The sequence below is a fragment of the Ammospiza caudacuta genome, chromosome 5 (genome assembly GCF_027887145.1).
Source record: "Ammospiza caudacuta isolate bAmmCau1 chromosome 5, bAmmCau1.pri, whole genome shotgun sequence".
NCBI lineage: Eukaryota > Metazoa > Chordata > Aves > Passeriformes > Passerellidae > Ammospiza > Ammospiza caudacuta.
The window spans coordinates 68,428,470-68,447,596 of NC_080597.1; the positions used below are offsets into that span (position 1 = coordinate 68,428,470).

Here is a 19,127-nt window from a genome sequence, read left to right on the forward strand (position 1 = left end):
TTGGTCATAAAGTAATGGGTTTTTTTCACGCTTGGATATTCTAATGTAATAAAGGAATTGATTTTTCATTGCACAATCATTGTCCTTTAGGGGAAAAGCTGGCATCTTTTTCTCTGCAAAGGACAAACCAATCAAGTTTCTACTATGGTGAGGCAGAGGTAGTACACATTTCTGCTTATCACAGATGCTGAAGTTTTTTTTCAGATCTTGTCTTTCTTATTTACTTTATTGAAAGGTATTAAAACTAAAGAATGTTATTAATTCCTTTAAATGTATAAGCTAGGTTTGAAAAGACTTTTTATATAAAATCAGTAAAAATTGTATTCCAAATACACCTACTGTTTCATATGCATGTATCCAGAGAACTGGTGGTGTTCTGAATAATCCTCCAACTTTTCAAGTATCTGAAGAATTCTAAAATAATTTATTTTAAACATAACTGACCTACCAAGAAAATTCCATATAATGAGAAGATTCTTTTGTGGGATAAATTAGTGACTGAAAAGGTGATGGACTGATTCACACTGTTTCCAAAACTGACTCATCTGGTGGATAAACTCTTAACACACAAATTTATGTTGAAGGGAATGAGCTTAATTTTAAGTGAATATGTAATTGGGAATGATTCATATATTGCACAAAACCTAAATCAAATTAACTCCACCCGTCCTCTGACTTGGATCCCTTGCAACTTCTGCCTTCAAAGAGTTGGATCTGAAATGTTATTGCTCCTCTCTGAGGGATGTGATTGGAAATTGTAGCATGCAGTTGGTTTCTTTGTAGATCACACTCTTATCTCTCATGGGCAATGACAAAATTATACTTCAGGGTTTATTTTTAATTAACTGCTGTAGCTGACTGTTGGATTTTACAAAGGTTCTCAGCAAAACCTAATGTTTTTGTTGCATCTTTACCTTAATTTTAAAGCAGATTGACTTAAATACATTTTTTACTCTGTAAAAGGAATACAGAAACAATTCAATTCAAAAAAAAACTGATGAAAGACTTGTTTTTACAAAATATGCTATTTATGCTATAGGTTCTGATCTTGTTTGATTTCCTTGTTATTTCTCAACAGACACACAATTGATAACTGACAAAATAGACCCAATAGAAAGGGTCCTAGGAATTAGAACTAGAGAAGGAATTATCTGAGACATTGTCAGAATGACAGGATCCTTGTCTTGCTTGGTTTGTTGTTTTTTCTAGAGCCAGATCAATTCAAGAGAAAAAATGGAGCTATTGAGAGGCAAGATCAAAGGAGGACACTCTTTCTGAGGATTATCTTAGGCAAAAAGGACTTCACACACAGAATCATTTCCAGCACCTTTGTGTACTTAGCCTGAAAAAATCCAAATAATTCTTCTAAAAGGTGCTGTTATTTAATAAATACACAGAGAAATAGCTGTGGCAAAAAAATAATAATAATTTTGTGTATTATCTGTAATGGCTTCCTTAGTAAAGGGCTTTGAGACATAGTAACAAAAATTTACTAACTTGCCAAGATGACTGTTCAGTCATTAAAACCAGTTCCTAACATGTCCTTTTGCAGCTACAAATAACGTAGGGTATAATGGAAGTGAGTGCCATAAACATGCATCATCCCTTTTTGAGAATGGACCTGGAAACTGACAATGCCCTGATAGTCATAGTTCACAATGAAGGGGAAATCTCTCCTTTATTTATCATCTCTTCGTCCCACAAAGAAGTCCATAAGTTGGAAGCTGTTTTGAGTATCTTTGGCGCTTTTTCCATTAGAGGTTATAGGCTCATCTCATTTTGCTATCACAGTCCACAAAACTGCTGTGAAATCATCTTGCTTTTCATTCCTGCTAAAAGCCATGAGAGTCATTAACCTCAAAATGGTAACTAGTGGCCCACCTCATATGAATAAATTTGGACAAACTATCTTTGGAACAATAAAGAAAAGCCAAAACATCCCACAGGTCTGAAACCAGACTTGTAAACATTGTGGAAGTGACCAAGGATTGTGTTTTATTTGTCAGAAGTAAAAAGACAGAAGTACTACATGTCTTCATAACAATTTTAACCTTTTTTATATATTATTGTGGACTCTTATAATTATAATGTGGACTCATTATTTATAATGGGGACTCTTATTCCCATAACTCTTTATGATGTTTCCAATATTGCTGAGCCAAGTACATATCAGTATATATTCTTTTTTAAATTTTAAAAATAAAGAAGATAGAATAACAGTTTGTTGGCATAGGCATTTGAAGCCAACAGACTCACTATTTCTTTATTAAAGTATATCTGAACTTTATATATTCAATCTTATATCACAAGCAAAATGTTTTGCATTACCTATCTATGTGAAAAGGCATCACCACAGGGCTATGAGTCAGTGATAACACTCGACAGACACAACACCTCAAAAGATCATAAGTCATTTAGATTTGAACGGTCTACCCCCCAGGAGTGGCAGGCAGCTTTCAGACATGATGCTGAGCTTGTACCACAGCATTCCCTGGTTCTGCCTGAGCTGAGCGTCCAGATTTGAGCCATAGAGTTATACAGTGGGTGTGTGTGTGTTTGTGTGTAAATACCTGGATTTATGGAAGAATTCTAAAGGCTCTCCTAAGAGAAAAACGTTCATTTCTAAATATGCTTAAAAAGGCCTGTTACTTTTGCCCTGTTTATTTGTTGTTTTAATATCACAGTAGTTGTCTGAATGACTTGTTGCCCTTAGAATATATTGTCTGAAGTACCATTTCCTCCTTCTCTCCTGCACCCCTCAGCCAGTTTATATTGCCCAATGTGTGCAACGGTGTTGACAGAAAAACCTTCAATGCATCTTGAGAGCTTAGGAAGGGATTACAGCACAAAAGAACATCTGGGAGTTCAGTCAGTACATTTATTTGGATTATCCCTCAGATTCCATGGAAATAAACAAGATGCTCCAGAAGTCAAAAGAACAGTGGCAATTTGAACTGATTGAGATTCTGGCTCTTTATTTGTGATGAGGGAATAAATTGATGATATGTGGTATTACAGATGCCTACAAGTAGAAAATAATTTTTAAATATGCTGATACGAAAATTATCAAGAAATTGAGCTATACATGGATCAAAACTCCTTTCCTTTCCACTGGTGGTTTGAAAAATTATCTATGCTAACGACTGTTGATATGACAATTGTGTTGGAAGAGGAAACAGGAATTGTTATTGTCCCAATTACATTTTTAGAAACAAAAATGTGCAGTTAGGTTTTTGTCACAGTACAAGAAATGTCCAATCATGCTTAAGCAGACCAGCTTGGATGCATGCTTTTTATTAGGCAACAACATGAGCAAAGCTATACTACTTTTCAACAGAATTCAAAGTACTCCAGTGGAATGGAAGTGCACACATTTGTTGTCTCATAATGTTTCTTAGCACAGTTATTCATGATGGATTTATGTGCTGATAGGTGGAAAAATCAAGCAGAGTTCTTGATTCATGTTAACATTTACAGCACTTAATGGAGGGATAAAATAAATAATTAAATATCGCAATGAATTAGTCGACATGGCAAGAAGTATTTGGGATGTAGTTGGTTTCTTAACCATGTCTTTCTGCTCACCTCCTTCAGGCTTGACTGGTCCATCAGACATCACTTTCCTGAGGGCTAGTTGGCTTTGGTCTTTGTTGTCATTGGCTGGTGGAGGCAGATTGTCAGACTGAGTTCTTTGAATAGGGAGGACTCCTGCTATGCTGTGTCTGTGCTGCTTCCTGGCATGATTAGACTGACCGCTTTTGTGTGCTGCTGTGGCAGTGTGGGTGAAATGGAAACCCAGAGTATGTATCCTCAGATGGAACCAGCTTAAATGTTATTCATGCAAACAGAAGTGGGTTTTTTTTTTTTCTGTATTTAAGTAAGTAGTGTTTTCAAACACCAAAGAGACACCACATGCACAGCATTAAAGAGTATCAAAACTGGCTGTTTCTGTATTAATGACAGTGAAGACAAGGGAAATAATTTTCCCCCAGTTTTGCATTATACCATGGTGAGTTTATGGCATATCAACAAATCCTAAAGACAAACACAATGACTTCACAGTCAGAGAGATTTAATTTGCCATCAACTAAACCCTCAGCTAGCAATCAGATGATACTGGTCTGAAGTATACTCTGGAGAGTAATCTTTTTGAATGGAATAGTTTTAATTTATTTTAACCTATTTGAAGTCATCAGATGAAATCTACCTTGACCCTTAATCAATCCACGGTAAAAATCTACTTAAAAAATTGAACTCTGACACCTGACTTAGCTCTCAACTCCCTTTGAGTTTGCTAACTCGACAACATTGTTGAAATCTGGTATTGTTACTGGCTCTGTTATTCTGTGTTTAATGGTTTTGCAATTATTGTGTTTAATGTTTTTATTGTATTTCTGTTCTGCTCATCACTAACACAGTCCTATCTGAGATATAAAGAAAGTTGCCTTATATTTCCTTTCAAAAAAAAAAATAAAATAGATATTTACAGTCATGTTTCAAAAATAGAAATCTCAGCCATGTAGTTAAAAAAAAGTTTCTTTAACTTCAAATCTTCTTTTGTGTGTATAGTACTATCCTTCATGCTTGCTACTTATAGATACATCCTGTTATTAATGTGGTCTCAGTCTTGTATGCAATTTGAAGAGCTGGCAGTTGCATCTCTGCAGATTTTGATTATTTCATTGGTAGGTATTTAGTGACACCAAAACACAGTGGACTTCTCTGTGTCATGCACAACCATGGAACATCATGGACCATGAGTGAAGGGACTGATGGAGAAACAGCCAGTTTCACTGCAGTCTTTATAAAATAAACAGATAACTAAATAAACAAAAGACTTCTAAATACAAGAGTATATTGTAATTATATGTATTCACACACAGGCACACAAAGAAAGACATTGAACAGAGTGAGCACAGTGTGCCAAGAACAGAAAAAATAAAAAAGGAAAAACAGCCGAAAAGGGAAGGACAGCAGGGAAAAAGGCAACAGATGAACATTAAGCTGCCATGCTGAGGAATTTATTTGCGTCTTTTACTTGGTTGAAGGCGGAGCTGCTGCACAGCTGCTTCAGCAGCGGCGATGGCGGCCCCAGCGTCTTCCAGGTGCGTTTGGGTGACGCTGGTTTTGCTTTGGCTGCGGGAGGGACCGTGAGAGCGGAGGTGGCCTTCGGAAGAAGACTTGGAGCTCCCTGGGCTGCTGTGGGATTTCTCAATGGTGGGCACCTGCATGTCTACCAGGGAAACGAAGAAGCACAACTCTTGCATTTATTAAAAACAGACATTTTCATTCTCTTCCTCATGACTGGTCTCTCTAGCTGAATTCCAAAACAAGGAATAAAGGTTAAGCTGTGCCTTTCCATTTAAAGCATCAGGATATATCACAATTAGGAAACTCTTACAAAGCATTATTTTCTACTTCCCCACTGTTACCTGGCCCAGAGAATAATTAATTTAGTATTAGTTTGTTTATCACCTGTGAATTAGACCACCTGTGCTGGTTCAAACTGGAATGATGGAGTGGTGTTTTCCACTTTCTCTTCTGTAGTATGTTGAGGCTAAGCAGCATCACCTACACCAGCACCAAAAACTTAGCAAATACAAGTCATTTTGTCCTGAATAATGCCATCAGGACAATCACAGCCTAACTTACAATATCTTCTATACTTACCTCTAATTCAGACAGACATCTTATACAGACACCAGTCCCTGGCAAAATGTTAAACAGAGAAATAGAGAGGAGATGGAGCAGAGTCTTGTCCCCCTGGGGCACTCATTTGGATTGTAGATGGAGTGTTTTTTGCTTTGATAGGACACATAATGTGTTTTAAGAGAGCACCTGTCCACTGACTACTTAGTATAAAAAGAAGAGAGATAAATTTCTTGAACCAGGAGACACTGAGATCAATTCTGCTTTTGTAAACATTAACATATTTCTACTGTATCAGCTCCACTGATTTCCAATACAACTGAGATGTGCTACAATCCATTATCACTGACTGGAAATGCATATGCATTATTGTAGCATAATTGTTGTTCTATAAAATATTAACGTGGCATTTTCAGAAAAAAAAATCCGTAGAATATTTAAGGAACATGACAAATAGAAAGCTAAATATGTATTTAGTTTGCCCCAGCCTATCAAGAAAATCAAAAGGGCACAGAATCTATAGCAGATGTGCAAAGCACATCCAGAGTAGTAGTAGAGTCTGTATGCTGCTGTTTTAAGGACATAATTGCTCAGTAAGCTGGCTGACAAGATTGAGACAACTTAAACTTTGTCTCCAACTAATTAATCACAGAGATAAATGCATTTTAAATAAAAATTTATACAAACTTCATACCAGTATCTTTATTTTTCTATTAGAACTTACACATAGCAAAGGTTTACACATCATCTGGGAAAACATTTCGTATCAGGTGCACCAAGTCATTCCTACCCTTGGAGGGGTCCGGGAAGATTCCATGACTTCTGCTCTTGATGACAGATGGTTTTGGAGATTGCTGGCTACTCTTTTCAGAATGAGATTTCCCATGATCTATGTTTTCACTCTGTTCTTTAAGAGGATACCACCGAGGAGTGTTGTCAAGCTGAGAGATGCTGGATAACTCAATCAATACCTACAAATAAATCAAAGTATGATATATGGCCTGTACCTGACCTATTCATGATTGCACACATCAGGAGAGACGAGCTCAGAAGTTGCAGTCAGGTGTAAGAGTGAAGGGTGTAAGGCTTTGTGCTGACAGATTCAGGACTCCCTGGGCATGCTGTGACCCCAAACCCAGATTCAGTAGCATACTGATGTGCCTGAACCAATGTCTCCTCACCAGGACCTCAGTCAGGACTGTGAGCTGAGTCCCTTGGCTGTGGCATAAGGACACAAAGATAAATGGGCAGTTCAGAGGGCAGCTTGTGAGCACTAGCTTGACAGCTACAGTAAAAAGACATTAAAAAGACATCCAGCCATTCTGCCTCTGTAGAGACATTTTCTAATAGGAGAAGCAAGCACTATAATTTCCTGCCTTTTAGCAGTGCTTTTAAGGGGGGGAAATAGTTGCATATTTGCTTTTATTGAGGTCTTCAATAATATGAGGCTCATGCTTCTTGAGTCTTTAAAAAATCCACATATGCAGAAGTAGCAACAAAAAGAAAAAAACAGGGTTACTCTTGCACTTCACTAAAATAATAGAATTCAGCTGACCATTCAGGCATCCAAACATTACTGAGGGAAAAAACAGGAGGTGCAATAGTAATGTGGGAATGAAACAAATAAACTGGCTAAAAAAAGCTGCAAACATTGTAGACAAAATCTGCTCTAAGCCGCCTTCATTGTTAGCAGGACTTTGGTGAAATTTCTTAAAAAAAAAAAAAAGAGCATTGGACCAAGAAGACCCTTACTCTCTTAATAAGCTTGCAGTTGAGAGGGCCCAAGGGATGTAAAGTACTGAAATTCATCACAGAATCTTGAAGGAAGGAAGGTCAAAGATAGATTTGCAACTGGCTCTAAAGTGAGAGGGTTAAAACTAATGCCAGGTAGGGAAGTTCTAAAACTGCTAGACAAACAAAGTGTGCAATTACCCCAGGGAACAATGTTTTTGTCACATTATTACAAGACCCAGAATTAAAAAAAACCTCTTCAAGTACAGGGATGGGGAAGTCTCCTAACAACTAGATGGTTTCTAGGTTAAAACCTTTTGACTTTTCTTTTTTCCTTTCAGTTTTATCGCTTGACTATGATCTGGCTTGGTCTTTCTGGTTAGATCTATAATTAATCTTAACAGATGAATATTTAGCATGCTCCCTGTTATGGTTTTAAGTCAAGTTTTAAAAATTACTTGGAAGAGAGCATGGCTGAGGATTTTTGCCAAAGGGCAGTGCAGGCTGGGGGCTCTGTTTATAGGAGGAGAGGCTTTCCTTTTTTTCTGTTTCACTTTCCATGGATATGGACCTTGATGTGCCACATCTGATGTTATGGGGCAGGATTCCTCTGGACATCCTGATGCCAAGATACACTGGATAGTATTTTCTGTTCCTTTTTCCCTTAAATAACTGCTTTCACAATTTAGAAATAATAATTAAAAAAAAATTCTAGAGGTTGAAGAAGATTTGAAGGGGAGAGGTTTAAATCTTTATGTAGAAGCAGTTGCAGGAGCATCCCTTTTCTAAATGTCATAACAAAAACAAGGATGTAAATATTCAGTAAAGCCCTGCATTTGGAAAAACATGCTGAACTCAACAAGAATATGGACACAGGATGCAGGAAATAAGTAATCATGTAGCAGCTTCCTATACATTTATTTTAGTAATTGTTCAAATAGTGACACTGATTGCTCAGTTTGGTAGTTACAAAAGGGGAACTGAAGCTGAACTCTGTGACTTTTTTGCAGAATTCAAATGTAGAATTAGCCCAGATAATCTCAGTTACTCTGCACAAGAGATTGATTTTCCTGGGCTTCTGTTTTTAATAATAATCTTTATTTGTAATTACATCTTTAATTATTTTTATTTCATATTTATTGCTGGTAATTCTGTATTATATGTGCATATGCTTGTTTATTTGTTTTTTAAAGAGAAAACCTTTTTCCCATGAGCACTCATCTTATTTATTATTAATTATAAGATTATATTTTGCCTTCATTCATACATTCATACCAATGATATTACTTTTTCAGAATGTTAAAAAATGAGACTGATCAGCGAGACTAAATTGGTCTAATATACTTGAAGATACTTGTGCATGTGTTAAAATATGGTTTGATGGCAGAATTTAACCTTTAATCATTTACAAAGACTAATACCTCCTCAACCTTCCTATGTTATGGTAAAATCAAGTCAGGCAGCTTTCAGTCATAAAAAGAATTTCCCCTGGAGTCACTTTGAATGTTTTTGCTATCTCGCACTCAAAAAAAGTATTAATTTTCAGCAAATTAACAGTTTGTTGGGTCCTAAATTAGCTTGCCCCCAGTTAATCAAGATGAAAGGGATTTATCTTTCATGTCTAAATTAAAGAAATCATGACCATTTGTTAAGAAGACAACAGTAAAACTGGGATGTAAAAAACAGTTTTACTTAACACGTGTACCATACCTTGAAAGAGAACATCTCCACATAACAGCCTGCAGTTATTACTAGTAGAGAGGAAGAAATAAGGTACTCACTTCACCGAGGAAGTCATTTGAAGAAAATCTATCATAATCCCACACAGTCACTTCCAGCGTTTTCTTTTTCAGCTGCAATTCAAGGAAAAGGATAATTAAATTCATAAACTTCAGATCAAGTCTTTCTGGTGGTTTCTACAGATTATTTCCTCTTTCCTCCTTACCATGAAAATATCTTATCCTTTTTCATAGGATAAGGTATTTTCATGGTAATTTTCACCATTTCATCAGCCTTGTTCTGAGAAAAATAATTTGGCACTATTATTTGTTATCAATCCAGATGGGCTTGGCCCTATTTTAGGAATTCCCACAAGTTGTTTTGGGCAGAATTTATGTCCACTACAAGAGTCAAACTGATTCTTAAGGCCCCATTTTTTGTTCCTTCAGCTTTTCTCATCACCAGATCTGTCTGAACGCAGACATCTGCCTGAAGTGCATTTGAGTGTGAATTTCAAATGTATGATATCAAACACCCTATTTACATAACCTCATCTGTGAAGAGCAGGCTTTAATGCCTGCAGAATTCAGTGTAGTCAGTGAGATTCTGCAAGTGATCCAGGCATGCACAGTAGTTGTACTGTTGGGTATTGATGGCAGCTGTCAAAACCCATTATCTGCAGATCTTGTTCGGCATGGTAGCTGTGCCAAGCACTCTTCTGTAGGGCACAGTAAGAAACAAGTGATCTTTGTATGACAAGAGACAACAAGACAGAGAAACTGTTGACCAAAGCAGCTGACCTTATTGTAAGGACTGACCTGAGAATTTTTCCAGGGGTCTCTGAGGACATGTAGGGGCAGGATTGATTACTGATTTTGTGTGCTAGGACAAAAGGCTATTAGGTGGCTGCAAAGGCAGTAATAAATTCATGTGGCTTGAAAGAAAATCCTGCCGGTTGTAGGGTGTCTGCAAAGCCAGGCTGAGAAGTTACAAATGAAGAATGGAAGCGTTAGTGAGGAAAAGAGGACTCTTCACATACTTGAATTAAAGAATTCAGATGAATTCTTATGTGATAGTTGAGGTTATCATCCTCACAGAAGCATCCTGTCACTCACTGCTCTGTTAATTGGCTGCTGGTCACAGAGGGACAGCAAAGGATCAAGCCATTGCTCAAAATGATAACCTATGCCAGTCTTTGTACATATTGCATATACTTGCAATGAAAGCACTCTTGGCTATTTACAGAACCACGGAATATTCTGAGTTTAGAATGACTCACAAGAATCATTGAGTGCAACTCTGAAGTGGATGGTCTGTACACCCAGGATTGAACCCACAACATTGGTGTTATTACAATCATCAATTTCCCCCCATTGCCCCTTGTCTTCATCCAGAATAAAACAGTTCCTAGCAACCTGCAATTGCCTTTAAGTGATAATTTAATCTCATCATTATGTATTCAGAATATCATCTGCTCCCAGCCAACTTTGGAAAAATGCACAACTATGCAAAGGCAATGTCTATGAAAAGAAAATTTAAATTAGCATATCCTGGGAAACCCACACAAAGGGGAATTAAACTATTTCTAGCATCAACAATGTACTTTTTAAGCACACAACAGCACGACTTGATACCTAAGATTTTAAAAAAAAATATTTGAGAGCAATTCTTTTATTTTCCTGTTTTATTCCTACATAATTAAGCAATATTCTTCTTAAGCATTCGTTTAAGAAATATCCTGCAAGAATGAACAAAAAGATTATTTTTTGAAAATTTATTATCTATTATTTCTAAAGCTGATTTCCTTGACTGAATAAAATACCTTTTCTTTGCTGTTCCAAAACAGTATTGAAACTGCAACATGAAAAATAACCTGAAAAAGTGAGCTGAGCACCCATTGGTCCATGATGCTTTTGGCTTCCTGGATGATACAATTTTCTGCCAGGTACTATATTAAGTATATGTATTTTTACCATTTAAAAGAGATAGCACAAATACTTTTCAGAAATATATTGTCACACTTGTTGCTATTTTGAGAGATTTCTTCTTGATGACTGTGCAAGGACAGAGAGAAAAATGTATAGTTGCAGGAAATGGGGAAAAAACCCCTAAGGTTTGAAGAATTTTTGGCAGAAAGGGGAAAAAAGACAAGATTTTCAAGTGACTGGAGCCATGCTTTGCTAGCTTCTTTGCAATAATGTGATAATAAAATTGTGATGAAAACTTACAGTACTCTATACTTTTCAAAATCTATTTTAAGCCTTTTAGTTTAATAAAGCTTTTATAAAATATTATGACAATGAAAAACCATGGAGAGACCTTTGTGAGGCAGAGTGCATGAAAGGAGTTTCAAAGCAGAGGCAAATTTGCTTCTCTGAAGATTTAACTGTGTGCCACCATGGTGGCAAAGGGCACTAAATGGCTGCTGGTTTTAAAAGCAGCCATTTCACCATCCCAGTTCTGCCTTACTGCATAAGGGCTCTGCCTTTCATAAATCAGTTTTAGGATGTGAATCCTGAAGTTCTGATGCTCATCAGGAATATGACAGACAGCAATACTGAACCCTCTATCTGTCTGACCATGGCTTTCTGCAATGGGCAATGCACCAACAGGAAAATGAGTGCCACAAAAAAGAAGGAACACAGTTTCCACATATTGGGAATGTCATCTGAGCCCCAAACATACTCTGAAAAAAAAGTGCTACCAAACAATTTCAGTCTTAGCATTGTGGAAAAAAAAAAAAAAAAAAACAGCAATAAAATAAACTAAATAGAAATCCACCTAGAAGCACACTACTGCATGTGAACTCCAGTTAGCTTTAGGCTGAATAGGGACAGCCATATGTTAAAGAAAATGAAGGAATTGGCAGAAACAGCCAATGTGAAAAATATGTCTCTTTTGGAAGGCATAACCAACCCCACAGGTACAGAAGGACTTGTTCCTCATTGCAACTGTCTGGATGTTATGGATAGTGTCTGCCTGTGTAGCTAAATATGCACTAATTAAAATATTCAACACATATTTCTTGACAATTTCATACTAGGATTTGCCTTAGGAAAGAAATAATTTCAATGCCGCTAGTTCTTTCCTCTATGTTAAAAGCATACTACTATATTTACTTCAGAAATAATACAAAATACTGTAATTTCAGTCAGGATGTTTGATGAGTAGAAATTAATGTATTAGCTAATCCCTTACAGTTATTTTTCTTACATTCATATTTAACATTTTATTGTTCTCTGTATTTATGTACTTTGCTACATGGGAGTACAAAAAGGCTTTTTATAGGTCACTTAGGAACTTACTTTCTTTTGTCCTATATATTAAGTAAGATTTAAATACCAATACCTTACTGATTCATAAAAAAGATTTCCTTACTTTTGGAAATAAGACATAAGCTTCCACATCACTCAAAGATTTTGAAAATATTACTCTTTCTAAATATATTACCTTCAAATACAGACATAAGTGACAGCAAAACTATTTGCTTTGTGGAATTATTTCATATAAGTAAATGCTTTTATTTGCTTTCTGGCAAGTAAGAAGTTGAGGCAAAGAAAGTCACAGCTTACAGCGTGGTCATACAGTATACCAATCGGGTCACCAGCAACAGAACTTACATCTTTTATCATCTTCTCCTTAAATCATTCTAATGCTTTCTTTCTTGCTCTGAGTAGGTATTGGACTTGAGTTAGCAATTACTGCACAACATTTGTAATATTGTACTCAGCCTTCCTCTCAAATTTTAATTATTTCTACTTTATTCCTTAACAAAACCCTTAAATTACTAAATATTCACAGTTTATTTTTTCTGCAACTGTCAAAGCAAAATTTGCTATCTTTGTGATAAAAGTAATCATTCTGACCTTGAACAAGTCTGTTTCCTTTCAAAGAGTGATCCGTTTCCCATAATTATTTTCACTTTAATTTCAACTATTTTATGAAAGAGAAAGGGAAAATAAAAAATTGTACAACCAGCTAAAGTCTAGACAGTGACGTTAAAAGAACTATATTAGGAAATATTTAATAATGCTTATTTGCTGTCTGCAAGCAATGCTTGCTTTGATGGAGAGAAAAAAGCATGGGGGAAAGGAAATATTTCTTTGAAGAAATGCTGTTTATAAAAATTCATGAATTTATGTTTGAATGTGACTGTTAACTCTGTGTTTTACTTGTTTGGTGAACAGAACTCTCATTCTCAGTCTAATGCAATTATTGGCTTGTATTTCTATTTCTATCTGTAACTATTTTGAAATACAGATTTGTGAGCGTTATGAGTGCAAATGATGGTCTCTTACGTGGTGAGAGTTCTTCAGATTGTAGAGGACACTCATCATCAGCATTGAAGTATTTGTGATTTAGAAATGTGCTTCACTGTAGGTTCTCTAAGGCAGGGCATGGAATTTTGTAGGAGAAAAGTCTCACACACTGGTGTCATAGCATGGTTTGTCTACTTAGCAGTAAATACATGTCATGGAAAGGTATGGAAGGAAACAGTGTTCTCTGCACACAGTTCTGTGTGACAAGATGCTTGAATATAAAAGACATGTGGTTCTAAAATGAAGTTTGCACATTTAAAAACATAAACACCACATAAAAGTCTCAGAGGAAGGCAAAAGAAGGGGATTTGCAAATAGAAAGCGAAAATGCAAAGTATTCAACATGCAAGCTAAAGGCATATTTAATCAAATAATGGTCTGAAAACTGACATTAAAGATACAAGATTTTTTCTTGTCATAAAAATTAGTGTCTGGGAAATCCTATATTAATATCATTATCTATTTGCAAAGCACCAAACAGCCCCTGAATTTACAATACTCCATCACTCTTAATAACAGGTCTGTGAAATGTCACAGCAGAACCCCCAAGCAAATTAAGAAAACCCAAGAATCTTTCCTAAGTGAAAAGCTGAGTTTGGAAATATTGTAAAGACTTACCAAACCCTTTTGCCAATTGAAGAAAACTTAGGGTTTATATTGCAGCCAGGAAAACATCAGTGTGGTTTAATTGTCAAATAGCTACCATTTATAAAAGCCTGCATGAAGCAGTAAGAAAATCTCATAAACCACTACCTACAACAGGACACCTCTGAAGCAAATCTGAGCTACTGCTACTAAATCTACATGTGTAGATTACATGAGCAGCAAGGCAATTCCCTCTTTGGGAAGGGTTTTGTTCCATGCAAAAATGAGTGTTTTAATCTATGTTCCTCTCACTGGACAAGAAGAAAGAAATCCCAAATTCTAAATTGGGAAGATTGTATTGAGGTCTTGGGGCTGTGATGGAGAAGAATATTAAGAGCATTGGGAAATCTATTCACTCAAGAGCCTGGTTATTCTGGGCTTTTTTACAAGTACTGAAAGATGAAATGGCAGTGTAAAGTGAAGTTGAAAGTATCAAGAACAAAACAGAAAGAAAGGCAGAAATATTCAGGACTGCATTAAAATCCAGTACTCTATAAAACATACTTCATAATTCTAAAAAAAATGAACTGATCATTATTTTGCCAATTATATCTTTTTTCAAATTGGTTAAAAGTCCTTTATGAGAAGAGATGGAGGAGTAGAGCACTCAATTGCTTCACACTGCTTCAGAAGCACAGCTGGAGTTAGGAAGACACCAAGAAACAGAGAGACTCTGCAGACATCCTTCCCAGATGTGAGTTAAATCTTTCTATGACAAGGAAATCAAATATCTTCTAATTTTTTTCATGTGATTAATGGAATTAGTGATAAATCTAAAAATGCATATCTACATTTTATACATATTTTTAAAATAAAAATGGTAGACACTGTGGTTTGTGTTAGCTTGCATGGCTGTTGGAACAAAGAGTGACTATGATTTCTGCATCTACTTCAGAAACGTATGTCTTAATTTATTACCTTATTAATGTATTCCATTATCATTTAAATTTATTTATTTAATTTTTCACATCTGTACTTATGAGTGTAATCCCCACAAATTGCCATGTTAATGAGCAGAAGGGCAAGAAAATAGGATTTCCATAGGACGCTCTATAAGAGGCAAGGGAAGAATCTCAAATTCTAAATCTGGTAAGATTTTACAGGGTTTCAGAGAATTGCCAGTAGCACTGCTCCCTTCACAGTGAGCACTGCAGACCATGCAGACAATAAAGCAGCAAATAGCACAGAAGAGCAGCACCAGTCACGCACCTGCTCCACGGAGATATTTTTGTAAATGACTGTCTGATTCCACTCAGGATTCAGGCTTTTCTGTATGTACTTGGTTCTCCGCTTGTACTCAGCGCTGCGTTTGAACAAAGGAACGAAACATTACATTAGTGATCTTTTGTTTCTTTCAGCTCTAATACAGAAGAAACCCAAAACACCCATAAACCAAAAACCAGAAAAAGAAAAGAGCTGTATCTTTTGTTTCTGCAGCAATTCAGGGTTACGAGAGGACAATGAGAGCCTTTGGGATGTTTTCTTTGGTATGCTTTTATGAGATGGTCTTTTAAAACATCTCCTGACTCTTCAGCAGGCTTGCTCTGCCTTAAACCATTTCAAGATAAAGCATCACTCAGCACATACACATAGGACTTTGTCCTCTCATTGTAGGTATTGGGCTCTGATTCTAAATTGAGGTGATAATGCATTGATTTCTTTTCCACGACCATCCCATTAGCACTTTTAAAGTAGCACAAATTCATTATATTTATAGATTGCAATCTCTAATTACAGGAATCCCATCTCACAAACAAATTTAATGAATTCCATAAAGTAACTAATATCCTGTTAATGATTGAAGAACTAATTTCTTATTGATCATGTTCTCTGCCTATACCTCTAGCTGTACTGGAAAGAAACACAAAAGTGCATCAGGATCACTTTTTTTCTTATGTCAATAGCCAAGAACAAAGGTTTGGCTGCATAATCTGTTTTAAAAATAATTCACTAATGCTTTATATTGTACTTTACATTTCCTGAGTGTTGAGAAAGCAATACACTAATCTTAAAGAGAATATGGATTCATCTAGCTCTGTGAGCTTTGATGTTAGATTTGCTTTCATTACAATTTTAGTTTAACATAAATTTTAATGGAAAACTAAAAAACTTGGGTAGGAGAACATAAGAATCTTTTAATACTTTGAAAAACCCACAAGATTTAAGGAAAATAAACTCTTTCTGTATATACCTGCTACCTCTATTACTAAACAAAATGTTCTCAGTTTTCCAGCACTAAGACAAAATGGCACAACATAACTTGTATATGTCATATTAGACTCTTTTATGGCTCCCCTACAATAACTTTTGTTAGTGTACTATCCTCACTTCTGATTTAACTGTTGTGGTTCACACTGTGGCATGGTCCTAGACCTAATGAACTAATTCCTTTCATATGAGATTAACTGAGAAGGATCACTCAGGAACACATTTAATCAGCCAGTCACTAATGATGCACCATAGCTGGTACCAGGTTGGAACAGTTCTGATTTATGGTTATATGAAAGATACATGTGCATTACTGGCACACATATGTTGATGTGGGGACTTCAGCACCAGCAGTTTCACTCTATAAACTCAATTCTGCTGTGCAGTGATCCCATCTAATTAATCTAGTTTGCAGGGTGGCTTTATTCTCCAAAATGAGGTGGCTCCATCCAAGCTGCCTGCTAGCCTGATATCTTGAAGTGAAAGGGATTTGCAGCTATTTTTCCTCTCACTTTTTTCTCTAGTCATTCTATGTATTTCCACATATTTTCTTGGACATCTTGCTATCCACTGTCTTTCGGTTTATTGAAAAATGTGAAAGGTTTTGGGACTGGTTAAACAAAGTGTCTGTTCACTTCTGCTTACAAGAAGAAAGCAGCAGCTCTCCAGAGGTCAGGGAGTTCTATCAGCCACAGCATGGCATGGCAAGGGTGATTTAAATCTAGGGGGGGCAAAAGCATATGAAAATGAAACTCACACAAAGCTATTTCTTTGCATATCTTGGTAAGAAAGCTGAAATACAGAATCTGAATCCATTTAGAAATGAGATTTCAATGGTAAAAAGTATTAAGTATTGCAGTTAAAATTCTAAAGCACCTCAGTAGCTTTCTTTTCCCACTCTCTGGTATGAGAAAAGCATCCCCTGCCTAGAACATCCTGTTGAGATGTCCCATGACCTACTGGTTTCAGGGAACTGATTTACTTTCATTTCTTGAAGAAAGTGGGAAAGAATCCTTTGCGCACTCAGCCAAGAAAATGACACCGACATTCCCTTTCCTTTCTTGGATCTCCTTTTGCAACAGTAGGACTTCATCACCTTCTCAAAGTTTCTGATTCTTTTTTGAAGTGTGTGAGAAGGTGATTCATGCAGTGTTGAGTTCCAGAGCTTGCAAAAGATGAAATTGCTGTTAGCATGGCAGCTCTGAAATATTTCCAGTGAAGTCCATGGAATATTTGGATCTGTAAAGGGTGAGCTGAGCCCACGCCCATGTAGTCTATGGTCTGTGTCTATTGCAGAGGGAGGCAGGAGACCCTGACCTCCTCCAGGGAGGTGCAGAACCAGGCTAAGCTGGATGGAGATGGGGTTTTCTAGGCTTCTGAAGGGAAGGATCTGGCAAACATATTAAGTTCATACCCCTGATGCACCTTCCCCACAACAATTAACAGAGCAACAATTACCAGATTAATAGATGAAGATGCGTTTATAAAATGCATTCATTAAACCAGTCACTGGTATGTCACTGATTGTGAAATAATTTGCATTTGAAATTCAAAGAGTATTTCTGTGTGAAAAGATACAAATAGCATACCTGAATTATAATTTATTAACATATAATAAAATTTATTAAGTATGATGAAAAAAGTGTAATAGAATAACCATGTTAAAAAGTGTAATAGAATACACATATGAAATGTGTAATTTTAACATATTAATTGAATAATTTCAGTAATTTAAAAAGAGACAGATGATAGAAATCTGTTTATTGAAATTATTCTGCTCACTTTTTTAGTCAGGGTATTACTTTTAAACAAATTTAAAATCAGGGTTGGAATATTTATGTTCTTAGCCTGGGCTGATATAAGAATATCTTGAGAATTGAGCTTTGCCTTATTTTTCCAGGACAAACAAAGCACTCCTAATTTCAATGATTATTTTTTTAGTTTGTTTACCACAAATAACCACTTATGTGGTCAAGCAGATTTAATTATCCATCTGGGCAATTATCTAGAATTATACCTGGCTTTAATATCTATACACTGTGCAAGACAAATAGAGAAAAATATTCAGTTTCTTTACCAAAAAGAACCTGTTTCTCTTGGCTCTTGGCAGTAACACCGTTTAAAATCTGCATACAGGTTCACAGTTAATTATTTTTCAAATTGCAGTGACTGAGAATGAAGTTTTAGATATCTCTGAACTAAATTCTTTTGGACTTCAAAAGACATTTTGCTTCTTGTCAGAGTTTGGTCTCAGAATAACACTGCACAAAGGAGCTTTAACTACTTGTTTCCAGTTCCTGAAATGACCTAATTAGTAAATGAAAACCAAAACCATACCACAGTTTCATGCCATCAGAACTCACGAGAACTCTGTAGTTCAGTGCACAGGCTCACTGTCTCATTCATGCATACAGAAAATGAAAGAATAAAGTTGGAAGATAGTAGACTCTACCTGGCGTTTTGGACAACCATGACTTGTCTGCACATCCAGAATTTACAGAGTTAGGAACACAGAGGAAGCAGCGTAAGAGAAAGTGAGAACAGAGATGGAAGAAAACATGAATAATGGGTAGTTTCTAGTATCAGAATCAAAGAAAATAGAGGTATTAGGAAGAATAAAAAGTCTAGCATGGATTTAACTACAAATTAAAGTTATTGAGTAGCAACCCAAGTTCCTACTTTCCAAAAAAAGTCAGGGACTTTTAAGAAGCTCTTAATTTTCATTATTCCCTAAAGGCCTAAGTTACATGCAAAACTAAAACAGTGGAATGCTTTAAAACGATAAACCCAAACAAAACTAATATCCAATTCTTCATAACTTGGCAACAAGTTTAAACTGATATGTCATAGGATGAA

At 36.1% G+C, this 19,127-nt stretch overlaps 1 protein-coding gene across 1 annotated transcript in view; it reads right to left on the minus strand.

Annotated features, from left to right (window-relative positions):
- The window catches only part of PCLO (piccolo presynaptic cytomatrix protein), a 320,339-nt gene that overhangs the window by 50,423 nt on the left and 250,789 nt on the right, over positions 1-19,127 (minus strand). The window contains exons 16-21 of the mRNA XM_058805751.1: positions 18,724-18,750; positions 15,273-15,366; positions 9,162-9,233; positions 6,440-6,620; positions 5,039-5,233; positions 3,586-3,768 (exon numbers count right to left, since the gene is read on the minus strand). Of these exons, the coding sequence (XP_058661734.1) occupies positions 3,586-3,768; positions 5,039-5,233; positions 6,440-6,620; positions 9,162-9,233; positions 15,273-15,366; positions 18,724-18,750 (752 nt within the window). The remainder of the gene's footprint in view (positions 1-3,585; positions 3,769-5,038; positions 5,234-6,439; positions 6,621-9,161; positions 9,234-15,272; positions 15,367-18,723; positions 18,751-19,127) is intronic.